This window comes from Benincasa hispida, chromosome 6 (assembly GCF_027475165.1).
Source record: "Benincasa hispida cultivar pf3 chromosome 6, pf3_genome.v1.1, whole genome shotgun sequence".
In the NCBI taxonomy this organism is placed as follows: Eukaryota; Viridiplantae; Streptophyta; class Magnoliopsida; order Cucurbitales; family Cucurbitaceae; genus Benincasa; species Benincasa hispida.
The window spans coordinates 46,059,357-46,076,510 of NC_143483.1; the positions used below are offsets into that span (position 1 = coordinate 46,059,357).

General features: G+C 31.8%; 2 protein-coding genes across 3 annotated transcripts; both read left to right on the plus strand.

Moving 5' to 3' along the window:
- Window positions 1-307: 307 nt before the first annotated feature.
- On the plus strand, window positions 308-1,055 carry RALFL22 (ralf-like 22). The gene has a single exon (XM_039033255.2). It carries the CDS (start codon window positions 479-481, stop codon window positions 842-844), a length of 366 nt encoding a protein of 121 aa, XP_038889183.1. The 5' UTR covers window positions 308-478; the 3' UTR covers window positions 845-1,055.
- Window positions 1,056-8,441: 7,386 nt separating this feature from the next.
- Window positions 8,442-17,091, plus strand: LOC120080030 (ATP-dependent caseinolytic (Clp) protease/crotonase family protein). 2 transcript variants are annotated; one of them, XM_039034564.2, is made up of 10 exons: window positions 8,442-8,817; window positions 8,973-9,074; window positions 9,744-9,866; window positions 12,040-12,099; window positions 12,521-12,617; window positions 12,708-12,781; window positions 13,725-13,778; window positions 13,866-13,949; window positions 15,572-15,701; window positions 16,905-17,091. In XM_039034564.2, exons 1-9 carry the CDS (start codon window positions 8,515-8,517, stop codon window positions 15,665-15,667), a joined length of 993 nt encoding a protein of 330 aa, XP_038890492.1. In that variant the 5' UTR covers window positions 8,442-8,514; the 3' UTR covers window positions 15,668-15,701; window positions 16,905-17,091. The 2 variants fall into 2 exon arrangements, with proteins under 2 accessions (XP_038890492.1, XP_038890491.1); XM_039034563.2 differs by having other exon boundaries at window positions 8,454-8,817; window positions 16,720-17,091.
- The last annotated feature ends 63 nt before the right edge of the window (window positions 17,092-17,154 follow it).

The window sequence follows — 17,154 nt, forward strand, 5'->3', positions numbered from 1 at the left end:
GTAGATAATAAAAACCCACAACTAAAATCTAAGGAATAAAATTGTTAAAGAGTTTTAAATTAGTTTGAAAATTTTGAAAGTGAACTTAATTTCTTAATAAAAAGAGTGAGAGTTGCCATAAAATCTTCGGTGCAAAATGTCGGCGTTTCGAAACTTATTTATTTTTCCACGAGTTAGCATATTAGGTGGAGTGGTTATTCTTGTCCATGACGTTTTCAAAAAGAATATCATAGAATGGCATATTCGTAATTAAGAAGTAATTTAAGGGTATATTTTCAGACAACGTTCTAAATAAGTCTTTCAACTGGCCCTCTTCACTGCTCGCTTTTCTGTGCTAAACAAACTCCAAAACAAAGAAGAAGAAGCACAACCCACCGACGTTTCGCCGGAGCCACTTGCCGGAGCTGAAGAAACCCTCAATTCCGACTAGAAGAGAGACACAGAGACGAAGAAAGAGTCAGAACGAGCTTCTTCTTGCATGGCAATGGCCGGATTCAATTCTCCGACCTTCTTCCTGATCTGCGCCGCCGTGTTTGTCATCTTCAGCTGCTCCTCAACCGCCGTCCACGCTGGCCTCGGGATCCACCATAGTCTTGCATGGATTCCTAACCAATCGACCTGTAAGGGCTCCATAGCGGAGTGTTTCGGCGGAGAGGAGTTCGAATTTGATTCAGAAATCAACCGCCGTATCTTGGCCACTAGCCAGTACATCAGCTACGGCGCTCTGCGGAGGAACACGGTGCCGTGCTCGAGACGTGGTGCATCCTATTACAATTGTCAGCCCGGAGCTCAGGCCAATCCCTATAGCCGTGGATGCAGCGCCATTACGAGGTGCAGGAGTTGAGTAATTTGTTTGTACTCTTTGTTTAATAATCTCTCTCTCTCCTTTTCAATGTTCATTGATCTTCTTTTTCCCCTTTCTTTATCTTTTCTTTGAGATGGCTTTGATTGTTATACAAATTGAAAAGGGGAGATTGATTATATAGTATCGTCGTGGTCGTTGTTGTAAGTGATGAAAATTGTTGTGTGTTAATTAATTATATATCTCTGCTCAATGATGTGGTAGTCTTTTAGTGGCTTGGGTGTTCATCTTTGTTTCTTTTCCTTTTTCAATTGAAGGGAAAAGGGGAATTTGCAAAGAAAATGTGGAAGAAGAAACACCGTAATTAGTTGGAATTAGGGAGAATCATGATATCCCATCATAAGATAAGAGTGAAGATAATTTGATTGTTGTTTTGAGTATATTTCTCCCCTAGAAAATGTCAAAGATTGTGTTTCTGGTGTTGTCTTCGGGTTTAGATGAACTTCACAAGGTCATTTCTTTCCATTTCTTGCTATTTGTTTCTCTTTTATTTGTGGTAAAGAATCTTGAACTCTTTAGGGAAAGTATTTAGAGAAAAATGTTTTCCAGTAGGAATCATACTACCATTCTGATTATTGGTGCTCTTGAATGGGCTATCATGTTGAGTTTGTGTATTTTACTTTGAACTCATCAGACATCTATTAGGATATGGATATATCTGTCAATTGGTTGTGATCTACTTAGTTTTAGTATGTTACTGATGATAATTATGCATTCTATAAGTATAATGACTTTCGGGACTCGAATGTTTTCGAGTAATAGTTTCAAACTAGGTGGTGCCATGATGGCTATCTACATAGGATCTTGAATGTTCTTCTATACTCTGCTAATTTGGCTGGATGTTTTATGAGATTAGTAGAGTTTTACATGATGTAGATTGGACGTTATATACATCTATGATCTATCTGTTTGAGTAAAGGTGAAGTTATGTTTGTCTTGAATTGTTTAGAGTTAAAAGTGTCATCTTGAATTCAAATGAGAGTCCCAAATAATTGAGGGTATGATTAGGCTTCTTGGACAAGGGAATTGAATTTGGGTGAAATTTGGGAAGTGGTTGTGATGTCCTGTTTGTTGTTTTGATTTGACAGGCTAAGAAAAAGCTAGATGTTGGATGGATATTATATCTTTTTGAGTTTGGTATGATTTTGACATGCCAATTTCCCATTTCTCCTTTCTTATAGTTTAAATGTTATATATATATATATATATATATATATATATATATATATATATAAACTATGGTTTAGGAGTAATTCTGAAGAAAGAAAATCCAAATTTAGAAAACCTCACACGACCTTACTTAAACATAATTTGTTCTATAGGTTGTATAGTTGTGTCATAACATCACCATATTTGACAGATATGATTTCCAACTTTACCAACCAAACTCTTGATAGCTTGAATGTGACAAAACAATATCTCCTTTCTCTTTCCCCTTATGTTCAGTTGAGATCTGATATGAATTCACATAGATGTTTTGAGAAGGCTATGTCGATCTCGTAAACGAGGGAAGAAAGGAAGAAACCCCAATTCTTTATAGCCCTACCTAAATCTTACATAATTTCCTTTGGTGTTGAGTTAGCTGTTTGGTAGGGAAGGTAGGTGTTTTGAGTAGCTTGTCATTAGATCTTGTAGGATTTGAATCTGCTGCACAATCCTTTTGATTCTGATTTGAATGGATTACAGATCTAACTTGTTCTTGCTGGGGTTTGTTCATTGTTGTATGATGTTGATCTCGATAAATGAATCTGAGACTGCGTAGACGAGAGCGATGTGTACATGATATGCTCAGGGGAGAATCTATTTCCGCCTTATTTCATGTAATGTTTGTTTGGTTGGTTCATGACTAAGTTAATTAATGGTTGGGTCATGACACCCTAGCAGTCACCTAACTGTTGCACATTGTGATTCCTTTTACATCTAGAAGTTGTACGAATCACCACTTATAAGCATCTCTCTTTTCTCTATATGTTCCTTGTCTCTTCCCTGTCCATAACAAAAAGGCATTGAAAGTCCTTTTTTCTCGGTCGTCTTGTATAGGGTCGTTTTTACAAATAGTCAGAGTGAGTTTGACACGACTCTTGCGACATAGTGATATCAGGGTTTTTTTAGATAGCCTAAATAAACAGGCAGAATTATACAATTGCCTGAACTTTCCTATGTTTTTACATGAATTGCCTAATGAACTATTATTTACGCAAAATCTGGTCCAATTTACTTTTTCATCCCTTAAATTTGGTCCAATAATTTCATCACTAAATGGTCTTCAAATTTTATGTTTCAAATTCTTATATAACAATTTTACTTCACTTAAAATGTATCATCCCCAACCATCACCTTACTAAACTTAATATTAATATGTTTGTGTTATGAACTTGTAATACAATATTATCAATGACCAAATAAATGTATTAAGATTATCGCTGGAGTAAAAGCTCTTTCGAATTTCAAATGAAGATTTAGATTGTCGTATTGTTTTAAGTTATAATGAATTTGTTCCAGGTTCTAATATTTGGTGATGGATTTTTTTATTAAAAAAGGTAGAAAAGGAAAAGGGCAAAGAGTGCCCAAATTGACATCATTAACTCATTCAATTGGCAAAAATATTTCAATTTTTATGTTGTTGGCAACATGGCAAGTTAGATAAACTGAAGAAAAAAAATCGAACATAGATTAATTGACAAATTTGTAGAAATTATCTATAAAGACGATAAATTTTTGATAAAACAAACATTTACCACGTAAGTTTTTGAACCATTAGTGTTTTTTTTTTTTTTTTTTTTTTTGCTAATTACTAGCAATTAAAGGTGGTATAACACATTTTTTTTTAAAAAAATTCTAATCTTTTAGTAATTAAATAACAATATTTATTTATTTTCTCTTCTCCTTCCATTAAAACCAACTGCTACCATTTGATGTTGATCGACGAACGTAATTTTTTTTATTTAAATACTATTTTGGTCTTTGCATTTTTTGTTTTGGTTTATTTGGTCTCTCTACATTAATAATTATTTTGGTACCTATGTTTTCAATTTTGGTTCATTTTGGTTATTCTACTTTCAAAATGTTCAAAAAGTGACCATTTTTATCTCTTCAAAATGAAATAAAAATAAAAATGAATGGACCAATATAATCACTTTTTTAAAGTATAAGAAGCAAAATTAATGAAAGTTTAAAGTATATAAACCAAAATGAAACTTTAAAATGTAGGGCTAATATGAACCAAAATTAAAAGTTAAAGACCAAAATGAATATCTTGAAAGTATAGGGACCAAATGAACCAAGATAAAAAATTAGAGGAAAATAGTATTTATTTTAAACATTTTTTTCTCCTATCCCTCAAAAGAAATTTCCATTTTTTCCTTCCTTTCTTACCATTTTTTTTTAACGAACTAAATTCAGTTTTAATTACGGAACTTGAAAACATTGTATTTCACTTGCTTCATTGTATATTTGCAATTATTTAGTTTTTAACTTTTTTTTTCTTTTAATTTTATTTTGAGAAAGCCGGGGCTCAATTTGACAGTGGTTTGATCGCAGGAAACACAAGTTGCATATATTTATTTATCTTGTTGAGTCAAAATCTAAAGAAAAAAAAATAGTTTTTGTTTTTAGAATTTGTATAATAATTTAATTGTTTACTTAAGAAATTAGATGAAATCATGATTAATTATAATTATTTTATTTTTGGTTTTTGAAAATTAAACCTATAGAAATCGTTTTCATCTGTTGATTTATATGTTTTGTTATCTAAATCTTACCAAAATTTGAAAACTAAAAAAAGTTTTTAAAAACTTATTTTTGTATTTGAAACTTGACTAGAAAATTATACATTTTCATATAAATTATGAAAACTATGATAAAAAAATTGAATGAAAGACACTTTTTTTTAAAAAAAAAAAACAAATAATTATCCAGCGGGGCCTAATAAATCTCGAGAAAACAAGCATAGTTTTCAACTAAATGATTATTAAACGAGATCTAAGATTTTATCAAACAAGCGAGTCTATTTAAAATCTAGCACATAATTAGTTTATTATATTTAAACGTAGATTTAATTATTATTATTGTTATTGTTTTCAAATATAGAAAAATAAGTCAATTTATTTATAAATATAATAAAATACCACATTTATCCTTTAAAAATATTTAAAACAATTTTATCATTTAAAATAATTATTCTTATTATTGTTAATTGTTATTATTTAAGTAGAAATGGTTACATTGGTATTTATTACTCGTGATTTAAAATATTTATTCAACTAGACATAGATATGTAAGGCGTAAACGAATTATGTTGCTTGAAATAGATTCTAATGTTAACTAATGAAATAATGGTAGGGGACCATAAATTTTGGTTGGTTTAAAAATATATTATGTGGATATGGCTGATCAAATTTAATTGTTTGTCCATCTTTATGTTAACTAGCTAGGTCATCTACTCTTTTATGATACTGCTTTATTGTTTAGTCTTGTCAAATCACCATATTGTTACTATATCTTAAGACTCGATTGGTTTTCTATTTTATTTTATTTTTTCAAATTAAATTTATAAATACTCATTTCTTCTTTAAATTTCTATTTTGAGTCCTTTTTTTTTTTACCGATGTTTTAAAAAACTAGAGCACTCTTGAAAACTAAAAAAGTAATATTTAAAAATTCATTATTGTTCTTAAAATTTGGCTAATAATTCAACCCGTACTTAAAAAATATGAAAATTATTATAAGAAATTGAGAGGAAATAGACTTAATTCTAAAAAACCAAAAACAGAAAACGAATACCTCGTTTAGTAGCCATTTGAATTTTGGTTTTTTGTTTTTAAAAATTAAATTATTTCTTGTTTAGTTATCTATTTTTTACCAATGTTATAAAAAACCAAACCAACTTTTGAAAATAAATATAAAAAAATATATAGTTTTATTTTTTGAATTTGACAAATAATTCTATTATTGTATTCCAGAGAGATGAAAATCATTGTAAAAAATTGATAATATATATATTTAATTAAAAAAAACATAAATGATTAACCAATGAAGAATAAGTAGTCATGTTAAATTTTTGTTAGAATTCAAAATGGGAAGTTCAAGAATGTAATTAAATATTAATTCTAAGAAAAATATTTTGTGTGGCATATTTTTCCCCCCTAAATTATTTATAGAGAACTAAAAGTAGCGGTGCAAAAAATCTGATAATCCGACCAACTCGGACTACTAAACTCAAAATATAAGGGTTGGATTGAGTTGGGTTAGGTTTTTTATTTTGGATTGGATTGGGTTAAAAAATTTTAAAAAAATATTAAATCCGGGTCGAGTCTCGGGTTATTCCATTTCAGGATCGGGCCGACCCGACCCGACTATATATATATATATATGGAGAAAAGAGCGCGTGTTGCGTGCGCATGTTATTGTTGACTGGTGAGAGTGAGAGAGACGGTCACGGACCACGGTGAGACAGAGGAGACTTGAGAGATATTATATATATATATAACAATACATAAATTGTTTTGTCCACAAGGCAGAGACACAAAGTTTCGTTTGACTCGAGTTCGAAAGTTGAAGAAAAGAAACGAAACCCTCGACGCTCCCCTCGCCAGTCAGTTGCCGCTTCCGATCAAAACAACTCGTGGAGGCCTTGATATGTACATACAATTGGATTTGTGATGGCAATGTTACTAGATCTCCATCCACAACTTGGAGAGTTAGAGACTGTATGAAAATATTGAGTCAGGTAATTAAATGAATTATTTTTGTACATATCTAAATTATTTATTATATATATCTAACATGTATTATGCTCAAATAATTAATATATTTAATTTTGCATGATTTGTTTTGTAGAGAGCCCATCATCTCAATGATGATTTTATTGGTAAGTTTTACTACCATAAGATCAAATATTATTATTACTTATAAATGATCTTCTTGGTTTAATGCATTCGTCATTTTTTCAGGTATTGAGAATGAGGAGTGAAAAGACCAAAGGGTAAAGATGTAGAAGAAAACTCACTCAAGTCATTCGTCATGCCTCATGGTGCATTGGTGCTCGTTATTATTGAACTTGGAATTTTATGTAATAGGCCACTAGTTATTATTAAACTTTGACCTTTTGTTTCTATTTTGAATGTAGACTGGAATATTTTGAGTAGAGACCTTGAACTTGAATTTTTGAATTTAATTATTTGTGGAAGTTTCTTGAAGTTTATATTGAATTTATGGTGGTTGTATTTTAATGTAAATGTTAAAATTTCACATAGATTACAATATTACATGTTTCTTATTACTAAAATTTTATTAATGGGTAATATATTTAGAATTAGTTCACTTTTGTAAATACAAAGTTTATTAACCTACAAAAATCAAATTGTTCAATAAAACGAGAAGTAATGAAAAAAAATTTAAAGTTCAAAATTAAAATAAATAAATAAATAACCGGTGACCCAATCCCGACCCAACCCAAAAATTATGGGTTAGGTTGGATTGGGTTGGGTTGACCCTTAAAAATGAATTATTATTAGCAACCCTGACTAAAGGCATATTTTTATTCCAAAATGATAGTGTTTGGTTAAAATTTAGTGGGAAAAACGATTTCCAGTCACTAAATACACTATTTTAAAACTTTTAATAACTGAAATAGTTTACAAAATTATATAAAAAAATAAACACTTCTTTTTAGATACAATATCCAATAGGTTTTCTTTTAAAAGAGCTGAAAGATCATTATTTTTGTTTTCAAAAGTCAGCATTAACTCCTCTAAAATAGACCATAATTTTTCTTTTGTGATATGTTTGAGAAATTTGAATTTCTAATATATATATATATATATTTGTCAAATATGTAATGTCTTAATCAATTGAGATACTTAGGTTGGCGAATAGACACTATCATTAAAGTTTATATAGTTGATTTTTTTGGTTAATGGGATAAATACGATGAGTCAGAACACATTTTTTTAAAAACCCAACCACTAAAATTTGTTTGGACCATATTTATAGTGAATGGTGTGAGTTGGGGATTTGTCACGAAACTTTCACTCTCCTATTCTCAATTCTCGTCATTCATTATTGTAAATACTTCAAGTCGGTTTTCATTATTATAATTTATTCACTAATTTATTGTTATGTTTAGCGGTATATATCACACTATAGTTTATATCAAAATAATTGGGGAAAAGTGTACAGAGGGCCCTAACCTAAACCTGAAAATTAATCCCAAGTTTAAAAACCAATGAATTTTGACATTTTGCTTATGTCGATACTATGTGAAATTAATATTTTTAATCAAGTGTATGCTTCTTTCTTCTTCCTCGATATATAACTTTTTTTTTTTTTTTTGTTTTTTAAAATCTAATTAAAGAGAAGCCTAGAAGCAAGAAGCGAAAGAAGAAAGGCCTACATACGTATTTCATTGGTCAGTTCAGTAATTTTACCTAAAAGCGAGGTTAAAAAACTAATATTTTCAAAAACTGGGTCAAATTTCATTTACGTGTTAGAGGCCATCTATACCAAAATTCCAAGTAATTGGGCCTCTCATACAGTTCGGCCCAAAAGTCGGCCCAATCGAACATTTCTCCTCTACGAATCAGACTGTAATTCTACTCCTTACATTTCTCACGTCTCTGAGAACTCGAGACGAAGCTAAAAATCGAAGAAAAATGGCCACTGGGATGAAGCTCCCCATGGCCGTTACCTTGCAGAAACCCATGGCTATGGCGGCTCCATCTTCGTCATCTTCTCTTCCTAGAGGCATCAATTTCAGAACCATTTCCTGCACAAACGGTACAAGCAAAGCTAAAATTCCTCTGCCTCCAATAAACCCGAAGGATCCATTTCTTTCGAAGCTCGCTTCAGTAGCTTCAACCTCACCTGAAACGTTGCTAAACCGCCCTAAAAATTCTGATTCTCCTCCTTATTTGGATATTTTTGATGCTCCTCAACTCATGGCTGCACCTGCACAAGTAAGTTGGCTGTCCCTCGCCTCGCTTACTTTCCTATTACTTTGTTGTTCTGGCTTGTATTTATATGAATTTCCGTAAGAAAAGGGAGTTTTATTTTAATCAAGTTTTGTTAGGTAGCTAATGTTGTGAGTTTGGTGATTTTCTTATTGGATAAGGTCGAAAGATCAGTTTCCTACAATGAGCATAGGCCGAGGAGGCCACCGCCGGACTTGCCGTCTCTGTTACTTCATGGAAGAATTGTTTACATCGGAATGCCTGTAAGTGTTTGAATTAGTGTTTACTCCGATGCTGTACGATTAAACTTGTTACTCGAGGAACTATTCAACTAATAGAAAGGGGGAATTACGACCTTTTTTTCAATATCACAATGTCGACTAGTTTCATTGCAGGAAAAAATGAAGCATGTTCTATGAAATTGTACAATATTAGAACGTTTCTAACTAATGCACGCTGGAAAGGTGCTTCTCATGATAATCGCATATCTTAGACCTTTAGAGACCTACAGAGTGAAGGAAATTCTCGTTCAGGAATGAGCTGTTTCAGGATCCTTGTTGGTTGAACTGAGTGTTAATTAAGTTGTGTTGGTGCTTTGGTACCGTGATCACATTAGAACAGATTTTGTGATTACATCCAGCTACTGATTTTGAAGTTTGGCAATTTTTTTTTTCCAAGTGCTCTTTTCTTGTTATACTGATTCCCATTTATTTCCCATTGAGTTGCATAAGACCAACTGAAATAGGCATTCACAATATATGTGTAACACGGTTGTTCCCCCGAAGGCATAATTGGTTTTGAATGATTTAGAAACTACTGTGTCAACGTTATGAGTAGTTTTTGATTCTGTCTTTCAAAAGAAGTTTTCAGCTTCTTGCGTAGAGAATACTATAGTGTCTGATTCCTCTTCATTCAATTATTTCTACTCTCAGTTGGTTCCAGCTGTTACGGAGCTAGTCATTGCCGAACTGATGTACTTGCAATGGATGGATCCAAAAGAACCAATATATCTTTACATAAATTCCACAGGAACAACTCGTGATGATGGTGAAACGGTAAGCTTTGAATTTATTCAGCTACATGAAAGTATTAAATGAGTGAAATTGAGCTGTTAGGACTTAAGAGCATGCACATCTTCTTGCTTTGTAAAATCTTCTGCCTAGCATGGGAGTTTTCAGGGTTTGTATTCAGACTATAAGTCTTGCTTTTATATGTATATGTTGACTTGAACATTGTTAAAAAGTTGATAAAAGTTTAAATTTACCAGAACTATTATATTGACACCAAAGAAGGGTTCAACCCAATGCTTTATTTCTGATTCGACTGTAGAAGTATATGATCTTTTTTCCTAACGACGTAATACTTTTGTGAGTAAATACTACATATTTGATACGATTCCGTTCATAATTTTTTCCTTTTCAACTTTAGTTTTTAGATTTAGTGGTGATTTAACCTAGTTTCAGAGAAGGAGGTTTTGTGTTTAAACTCCTATAATACTATTTCCTCCTCGATTAATATTGATTTGAACTTGTTAGGTATTTACAAAAAATTTCAAAAGCCCACAATGAGGACTGCTAAAGTATTGATGTCAATTTAATGTACCATAATCCATCTGTGTAAGTTTTTGGTTTCAGCAGTGGTTTAACAAATATCACCTTGTTTGTCTTGACCAGAAGGCTTTTTGTTTGAGATGCTTCAACATTCATTTTGTCTCTGTTCAAAATCAAGAAAAACAATCATCTAAATACTCTACAGTTCTTCTCTCCAAATGAAATTGTAGCCCTCTTCTTTAGCTTGGCTAGAATCTTTTTTGCTTGATTGGAGCCCGAGCCACAGTCTTTAGCTTGGCTCCTTTTGGAGTTGGTTTTTTTGTATGCGCCCTGTGTTTTTTCATTTTTTTCTCAATGAAATCACAATTTTTATATTAGAAAAAATCAAGATAAATGATTGAAAACATTGTACTAGATTCTGCATTTCCAGAAATATGTTTAATTGTAATTTTTAAGTTAGCTTCTTGATCCAAAATTTTTGAAATTGGGTGTGGGTTAGATTTCTGAGAACAGTAATTCTTGAGTGTGTTCAGTGAATACTTTCTTAAAGAACATTTGTTTATTTCCATGGTAATTACCACAATAGTAAACTGATAATAAAAACATGCTCATTATTTATGTAGCAAGAGAGTGAATCTATTCTTTGTCATCAGAAGACATGTAACTAGGATGGCCATAGTACTTCATAGAATGGATACACCACATAAACCATGGAATGGTCAATCAGGTAGTTCACTTCAATTAGTACCTAACAGAAAAGTTATAGTAATAATATGAAAAGAAGGGACAAGGGTTCATCTACCTCGGGACGCCAATGATAGAACAGATTTTTCTTCCTGTCCAAGTACACTCCATCAACAATAGCATGGAGATGGAGATGGAGAAGGGGATGAGTCTTTCACAATCTCTGCCAGTAGGGTTACGTGAGGTGATGAGTATTTCACAATGTTGTGAGATCTGATCCTGAAAAGATATAAATCTTTCACATGATTGTCAAGTATTAACACAGAGGGGATGGGTCTTCCAGTAGCTAGCTCACTATTTCAATACAGGAAAGTGGGTTTGAAGAAATATGGATGGCTTAGATGAATATTGCAAAGTATGGTAATGGAGAGAGATAGGTCAAGTTGACGAGCTGGCTTGTTAGTATGATGGTGGAAATGGGTACTACCGTATTTCGGGAATGACTTGTACCGCATTACTATCAGTATGGGTGGGTTTCACGATGCTGCATGTGTTTGTCCAAGACTGGGAGATATACGTAAAATCATGTTGAAATTCTCTTTTCTGAACAATGTAAGGTTTTTGATGACTCTGAAAATGGAAAATCCAAACATGTAAATGATCTTTAGTTTTTCCTTGAAAAAAGGTTGTGTTATGTCCCATTACTCAACTCCAAAATGATTTTCAAATTTTGGCTGCCAGAAACCTTTTTCTTGTATTTTATATTCCCCTCATTTTCAAAAACATAAAAAAATGAGAATGAAACTTATGTCAAACAGGCCTTACAATATCTTATACCAGTTTACCTTTGAAACCAATCACTTGATAAATTTATAATGCTCTTTATAGATTTATTGAAAAATTAGAAAGAGTAGCATTATATCTTGTTTGGTATATAATGGCATGTATTCGATGTCATCCTTCTTTCAATATGCTTAAACTATTTGACATTCAGGTAGGGATGGAGACAGAAGGTTTTGCTATCTACGATGCTATGATGCAGTTAAAAAATGAGGTGTGTTTCTTGTCCAAACCATTCATTTCATTCTTACTATCCTTTTAGTGGCAAGATGATAACTAGATGCATTGTAGAGTCTGGAATTACTAGTTAATAACATTGATTGGTATCTTGACGTAAGTTAACACTGTAGAGGGTGTGAACCCTGTGGTCAGTGGCACTGTTTCCATGAAGTGGTAAGAACTTGAAATTTCTAGTGTTGTATGTGCAACAACTGACCTGAGAAATGACATGCGGATTGACCTCTTTTGCTTCAGTAATCTGGATAATTTTGTTAAATAAGATCGAAAGAAAATATTTTCTTTAATGTAGGCAGAGTGTGAAATAATTATGCTTTGTTGTTTGAACGTCTCACTAATTTTGTGAATTTTTGATCCTCTTTGCTTTTATAAAACATGAAACCAAATATCTCATACAGATACACACAGTGGCGGTTGGAGCTGCCATTGGTCAAGCTTGTCTATTGCTTGCTGCAGGAAGTGAAGGCAAACGTTTTATGATGCCACACGCCAAAGGTTTGATGCACTTGGCACGTTAATATTTGTTTTTGACCTGGGTATTTGGTCACAAGGAATAATCAAACTTTCCCTTGAATTCATTTCCAGCGATGATACAGCAGCCCCGTGTCCCTTCATCTGGTTTGATGCCTGCTAGTGATGTTCTTATTCGTGCAAAAGAGGTCAAGATCTTTCTATAACTTGATAATATATTTTTAAGTAAACTCAGTTTCTACGTCACTGATTTTCGCTGGAGCTCTTACCACTTCGATGCGAGAAGTGAAAAAGAGATTTCTATTCCAAAATCTCACTCAAGTAATCATAATTAGAAAATCTTTTGTTCACGGTTTTTGCATCTTCATACATAGGGTGTAGGGGCGAACACGAAAACCGTTCAAACCAAACTGAATGACAGAATCGAACCAAAAATTCAGGTTTTACTGAAGCGCCGGTTCGGTTTAAAATTAAAAGGAAATTGAAATTTTCGGTTCGGTTTTGATTCTTTGAAAATTGAATCCAGAACAAAACCAAAATGTTTATAATATATGCATAAAACATATATTATATAGTATAAAACCAAAACATTTATATTATACAGTATTTCTTTTGGTGTCTGCGAGGTGAAAGGAAGAAGCGGCCTTTTGGTGATTCTTCTTCCTCTTTTAACTGTTTAATGGAATTTGTATTGTCCACTGCTTTTCTTGGTGTAAAGCAAAACTCCCTTTTCTCACTATTGTTTATATTTTTTAGTCAACAATTTGACTTCTCTTCTGTAAGCACTTTTGGGTGTTTGGGTTACCCTGATTTCATTTACCAATGAAATGTTTCTTTTTTTTTTGTTAAAAAAAATAAAATTGTATAAAACTGAACTGATATATCCAAAAATTGAACTGCATTGAATATTTGCACTTCAGTTTGGTATATATACAAAAGTCTTACTGAATCGGGCCATGAACACTCGTATTAGAGTGAATGAATATATGGTAGATTTGCATCTCATTCTGAAAATTTTTGAATCCTATTCCCAAAAATTTAGAAGGGAAAGTTTGTTTTTCTCATCCCTCAGTTTTCCCCCTCTCTACATGGAAACAAGTTGAGATTTATATATTTCATCTTGTCTTTCAGGTGATAACAAACAGGGACACACTAGTGAAACTCCTAGCAAAGCACACTGGAAATGTAAGCCCAGGCAACGTTTATTTCTCTAGTCTTTTTATGAACTCATGACATACCGTATAATTCATCATACAATTTTAATATTTTCAGCCAATAGAGACAGTATCGAATGTGATGCAAAGACCATTCTACATGGACGCGACTAAAGCCAAAGAATTTGGAGTTATTGACAAGGTAAATTAATGCACAGATTTTCTTTTGGGTAATGAGTATAATCAAGGACTAAAATATCAACGGCGATATTGATACTTCATTTTTATAGATATATTGATAAAATATTGATATCGATGAATATTTACGTAAACAAAAACTTTATATAAATGATTTAAATTAAGTCTCGTTGGATAACCATTTGGTTTTTGATTGTTAGTTTTTGAAAATTAAGCCTATAAACACTTTCATCTTTAAATTTCTAGTGTTGTTATCTAGTTTCTACTAATATTTTAAAAAACCAAGTCAAGCTTCAAAAACTAAAAAAAAAGTTAAAAAAAACTTGTTTTTGTTTTTAGAATTTGACTAAGAATTCAATTCTTTTACTAAAGAAAGATGAAAAACTCTGGTAAGAAATTGAGAGAAAATAAGCTTATTTTTTAAAAATAAAAAACTAAAAACTAAAAACCAAAAACCAAAATCTAAGACTCCGATTGGTAACCATTTGGTTTTTTGTTTTTGTTTTTGAAAATTAAGCCTATTTTATCCACATTTCTTACAATAATTTACGTAATTCTTTAGTACAATGGTTGAGTTCTTAGCCAAATTTCAAAAACAAAAACAACTTTTTGAAAGTTATTTTTTTTATTCTCAAATTTTGGTTTGGTTTTTTAAACCATTGGTGGAAAGTAGACAACAAATGAAGAAATTTGGAGGTGGGGTAGTGTTCATAGGCTTAATTTTCAAAAACAAAATGATTACCAAATAGGGCCTAAATAGTTATCAAACAAAGTCGGATAATTAAGTAGTTTCAAATAAAGTAACAAGTCTTCTTATTAGTATCTATATTCATATTGGAACAAATCAATGAGATTTGCTTAAATAAGCATAGTTTAACTGACATAATGCTTTATATTATCAATCTTAAAGCTAAAGGTTTGATTAGGGTTGACAAAAATCCCTGAGGGATCGAGTCCCCGCCCTGATCGGGGTGGGAAATCCCTAGTTTGATCAGAGATGGGGGTCAAACCGGGGGTTCTAAGACCGAGGAGGGTATCCCTGCCTCGTTCCCGATCTCGATAATTTATATATATGATAATTTTACAAACCCTACATCGCTAACTCATAATCACAGAGACTTATATATAAATTAACTCATAATTTATATACTGATAATTTATTCAGTCTATGAAATATATATATATATATATATATACCCTAAAAATATATAATTTACAAATATTTATATAATTATATATAATGAATATATATATATTTTTAAAAAAGAACAACGGGGATGGGTTCCCCAGAAACTCGTTTCCCTGGCAGAATCTCCGTCTCTGTCCCTGCCTTCAATTGGTGGGGATAGGAGCGGGGATGGGGGGAAATACCCCCGTGGGGACGGGGATGGGGAATCCTCCCTCGTCCCGTCCTGGCCCCATTACCAACCCTAGGTTTGATTCCCCCTTCTCACATATTGTCAAAAGAAAAATGGTGAAATTTATTTATTTATTATTATTTTCGATTAATCTTTAATATCAGTGAACCTATCAATAGATATTTCAATCCATGGTTATAAAACGATGCACATGTGGTGTTGCTTATAGCTATAAATTATAATTTATAATTTGGCAAGTTGGCTCCAGATTCTTTGGCGCGGTCAGGAGAAGATTATGGCTGATGTGGCTGCCCCTGAGGAATGGGACAAAGGAGCTGGCATCAAAGTTGTTGATGAATTCTAAATCTTCTCTCAAACCTACTCTCCCTTCATACTAAGTAAGCCAATTATTTCATCTTTTTGCAAACTTAGAAGACTTTGTTCTTTCTTCAGTATTCAACGGGTAGATGTCTTGGAGAGTCAAAAAAAAAAAAAAAAAAATTTGATGACCTACTAACTCTTACGTTCAGAGACCAAACAAACTTGAACTAACTTGAATGTTCATGACTAAATTGTTAATTTAATTTTAGCTTTATTTTTGAAAAACATTGGGAGAAATTGCATAATGAAACAAAAAGACTTATGTCCGGAGGAAGTATTTATAAGCTTCATTTTCCAATATCTAAAATCAAAGACCAAATATTTGTCAAACAGAACTTAAATTTCTCACTTTAGTTTTTTTTCAAATTTGAAAGCTAAGACCTGTTTGATAATCATTTCGTTATTTGTTTTTAATTTTTGAAAATTAAGTCTATAAACATCATTTCTACCTCTAAATTTTTTGCTTTGTTATCTACTATTTACCAATGCTCCAAAAACCTTAAGTCCCTTCTGGTAACCATTTGATTTTTTGTTTTTGGTTTTTAAACATTAAGCCCATTTTTTTATTTCTTAAGTAAAAGAGTTGAATGTTGGTCAAATTCTAAAAACAAAAATAAGTTTTTAAAAATTATATAATATATATAATTTTCAAAACTTGGTTTGGTTTTTGAAAATATTAGTAGAAAATAAATAACAAAATAAAAAATTCAGAGATGGAAAAAAGTGTTTATAGACTTAATTTTTAGAACTCAAAATAAAAAAAAACTAAATGGTCATCAAATGGAACCGTAGTTTTTAAAAAACTCGTTTTTGTTTTTAAAAGGAAATAGATTTAATTTTCGAAAACTAAAAATAAAAAATCAAATAGTTTTCAAATAGGTGATTGTAGGCTTATATATGTGACACTTTTTAAAGTCCAAGGATGAAATAGACACATATCCGAGAGTTCAAAGGCTAAACTTCTAAGTTGATAATCTTATTTTTTATTATTATTTTTTTTGCCCGTTAACCTTTTTTTTTTCCCCTTCAAAAAAGGAAAAAAAACCCCTCTGTGGCGAGTCTCGTGCATTGTTGGATCCAACTAAATCTCCACATGGCTTCGTGCTTAGCAATGGAATGAGTGTTTGAAAAATATTACTGAATTTCTCTCTCTGGATTTGAAATATATTATATAATTGCAGCAAGGGAATGGCTTTCAATTTACATCTATATATTCCCAGGTTGGATTACAGAGTCAAACTGCAGCTTAATCAATGATCATCAAGGGAATCATATTATCACCCTCCTCATGGCTGACTCATGAAAGATTTAGGCTTGTATAACATTTACAAACTTTCATTCCTTAATATCTTTGTTAAATAAAAATCTTAGATTAAAACATAATGAAAGGCTCATTCAATTCTTTTACGGGTTTTTATTTAACCGCTATGGGTTGACCTAATGATCATTACATGCAGAAGAATGTCGCAG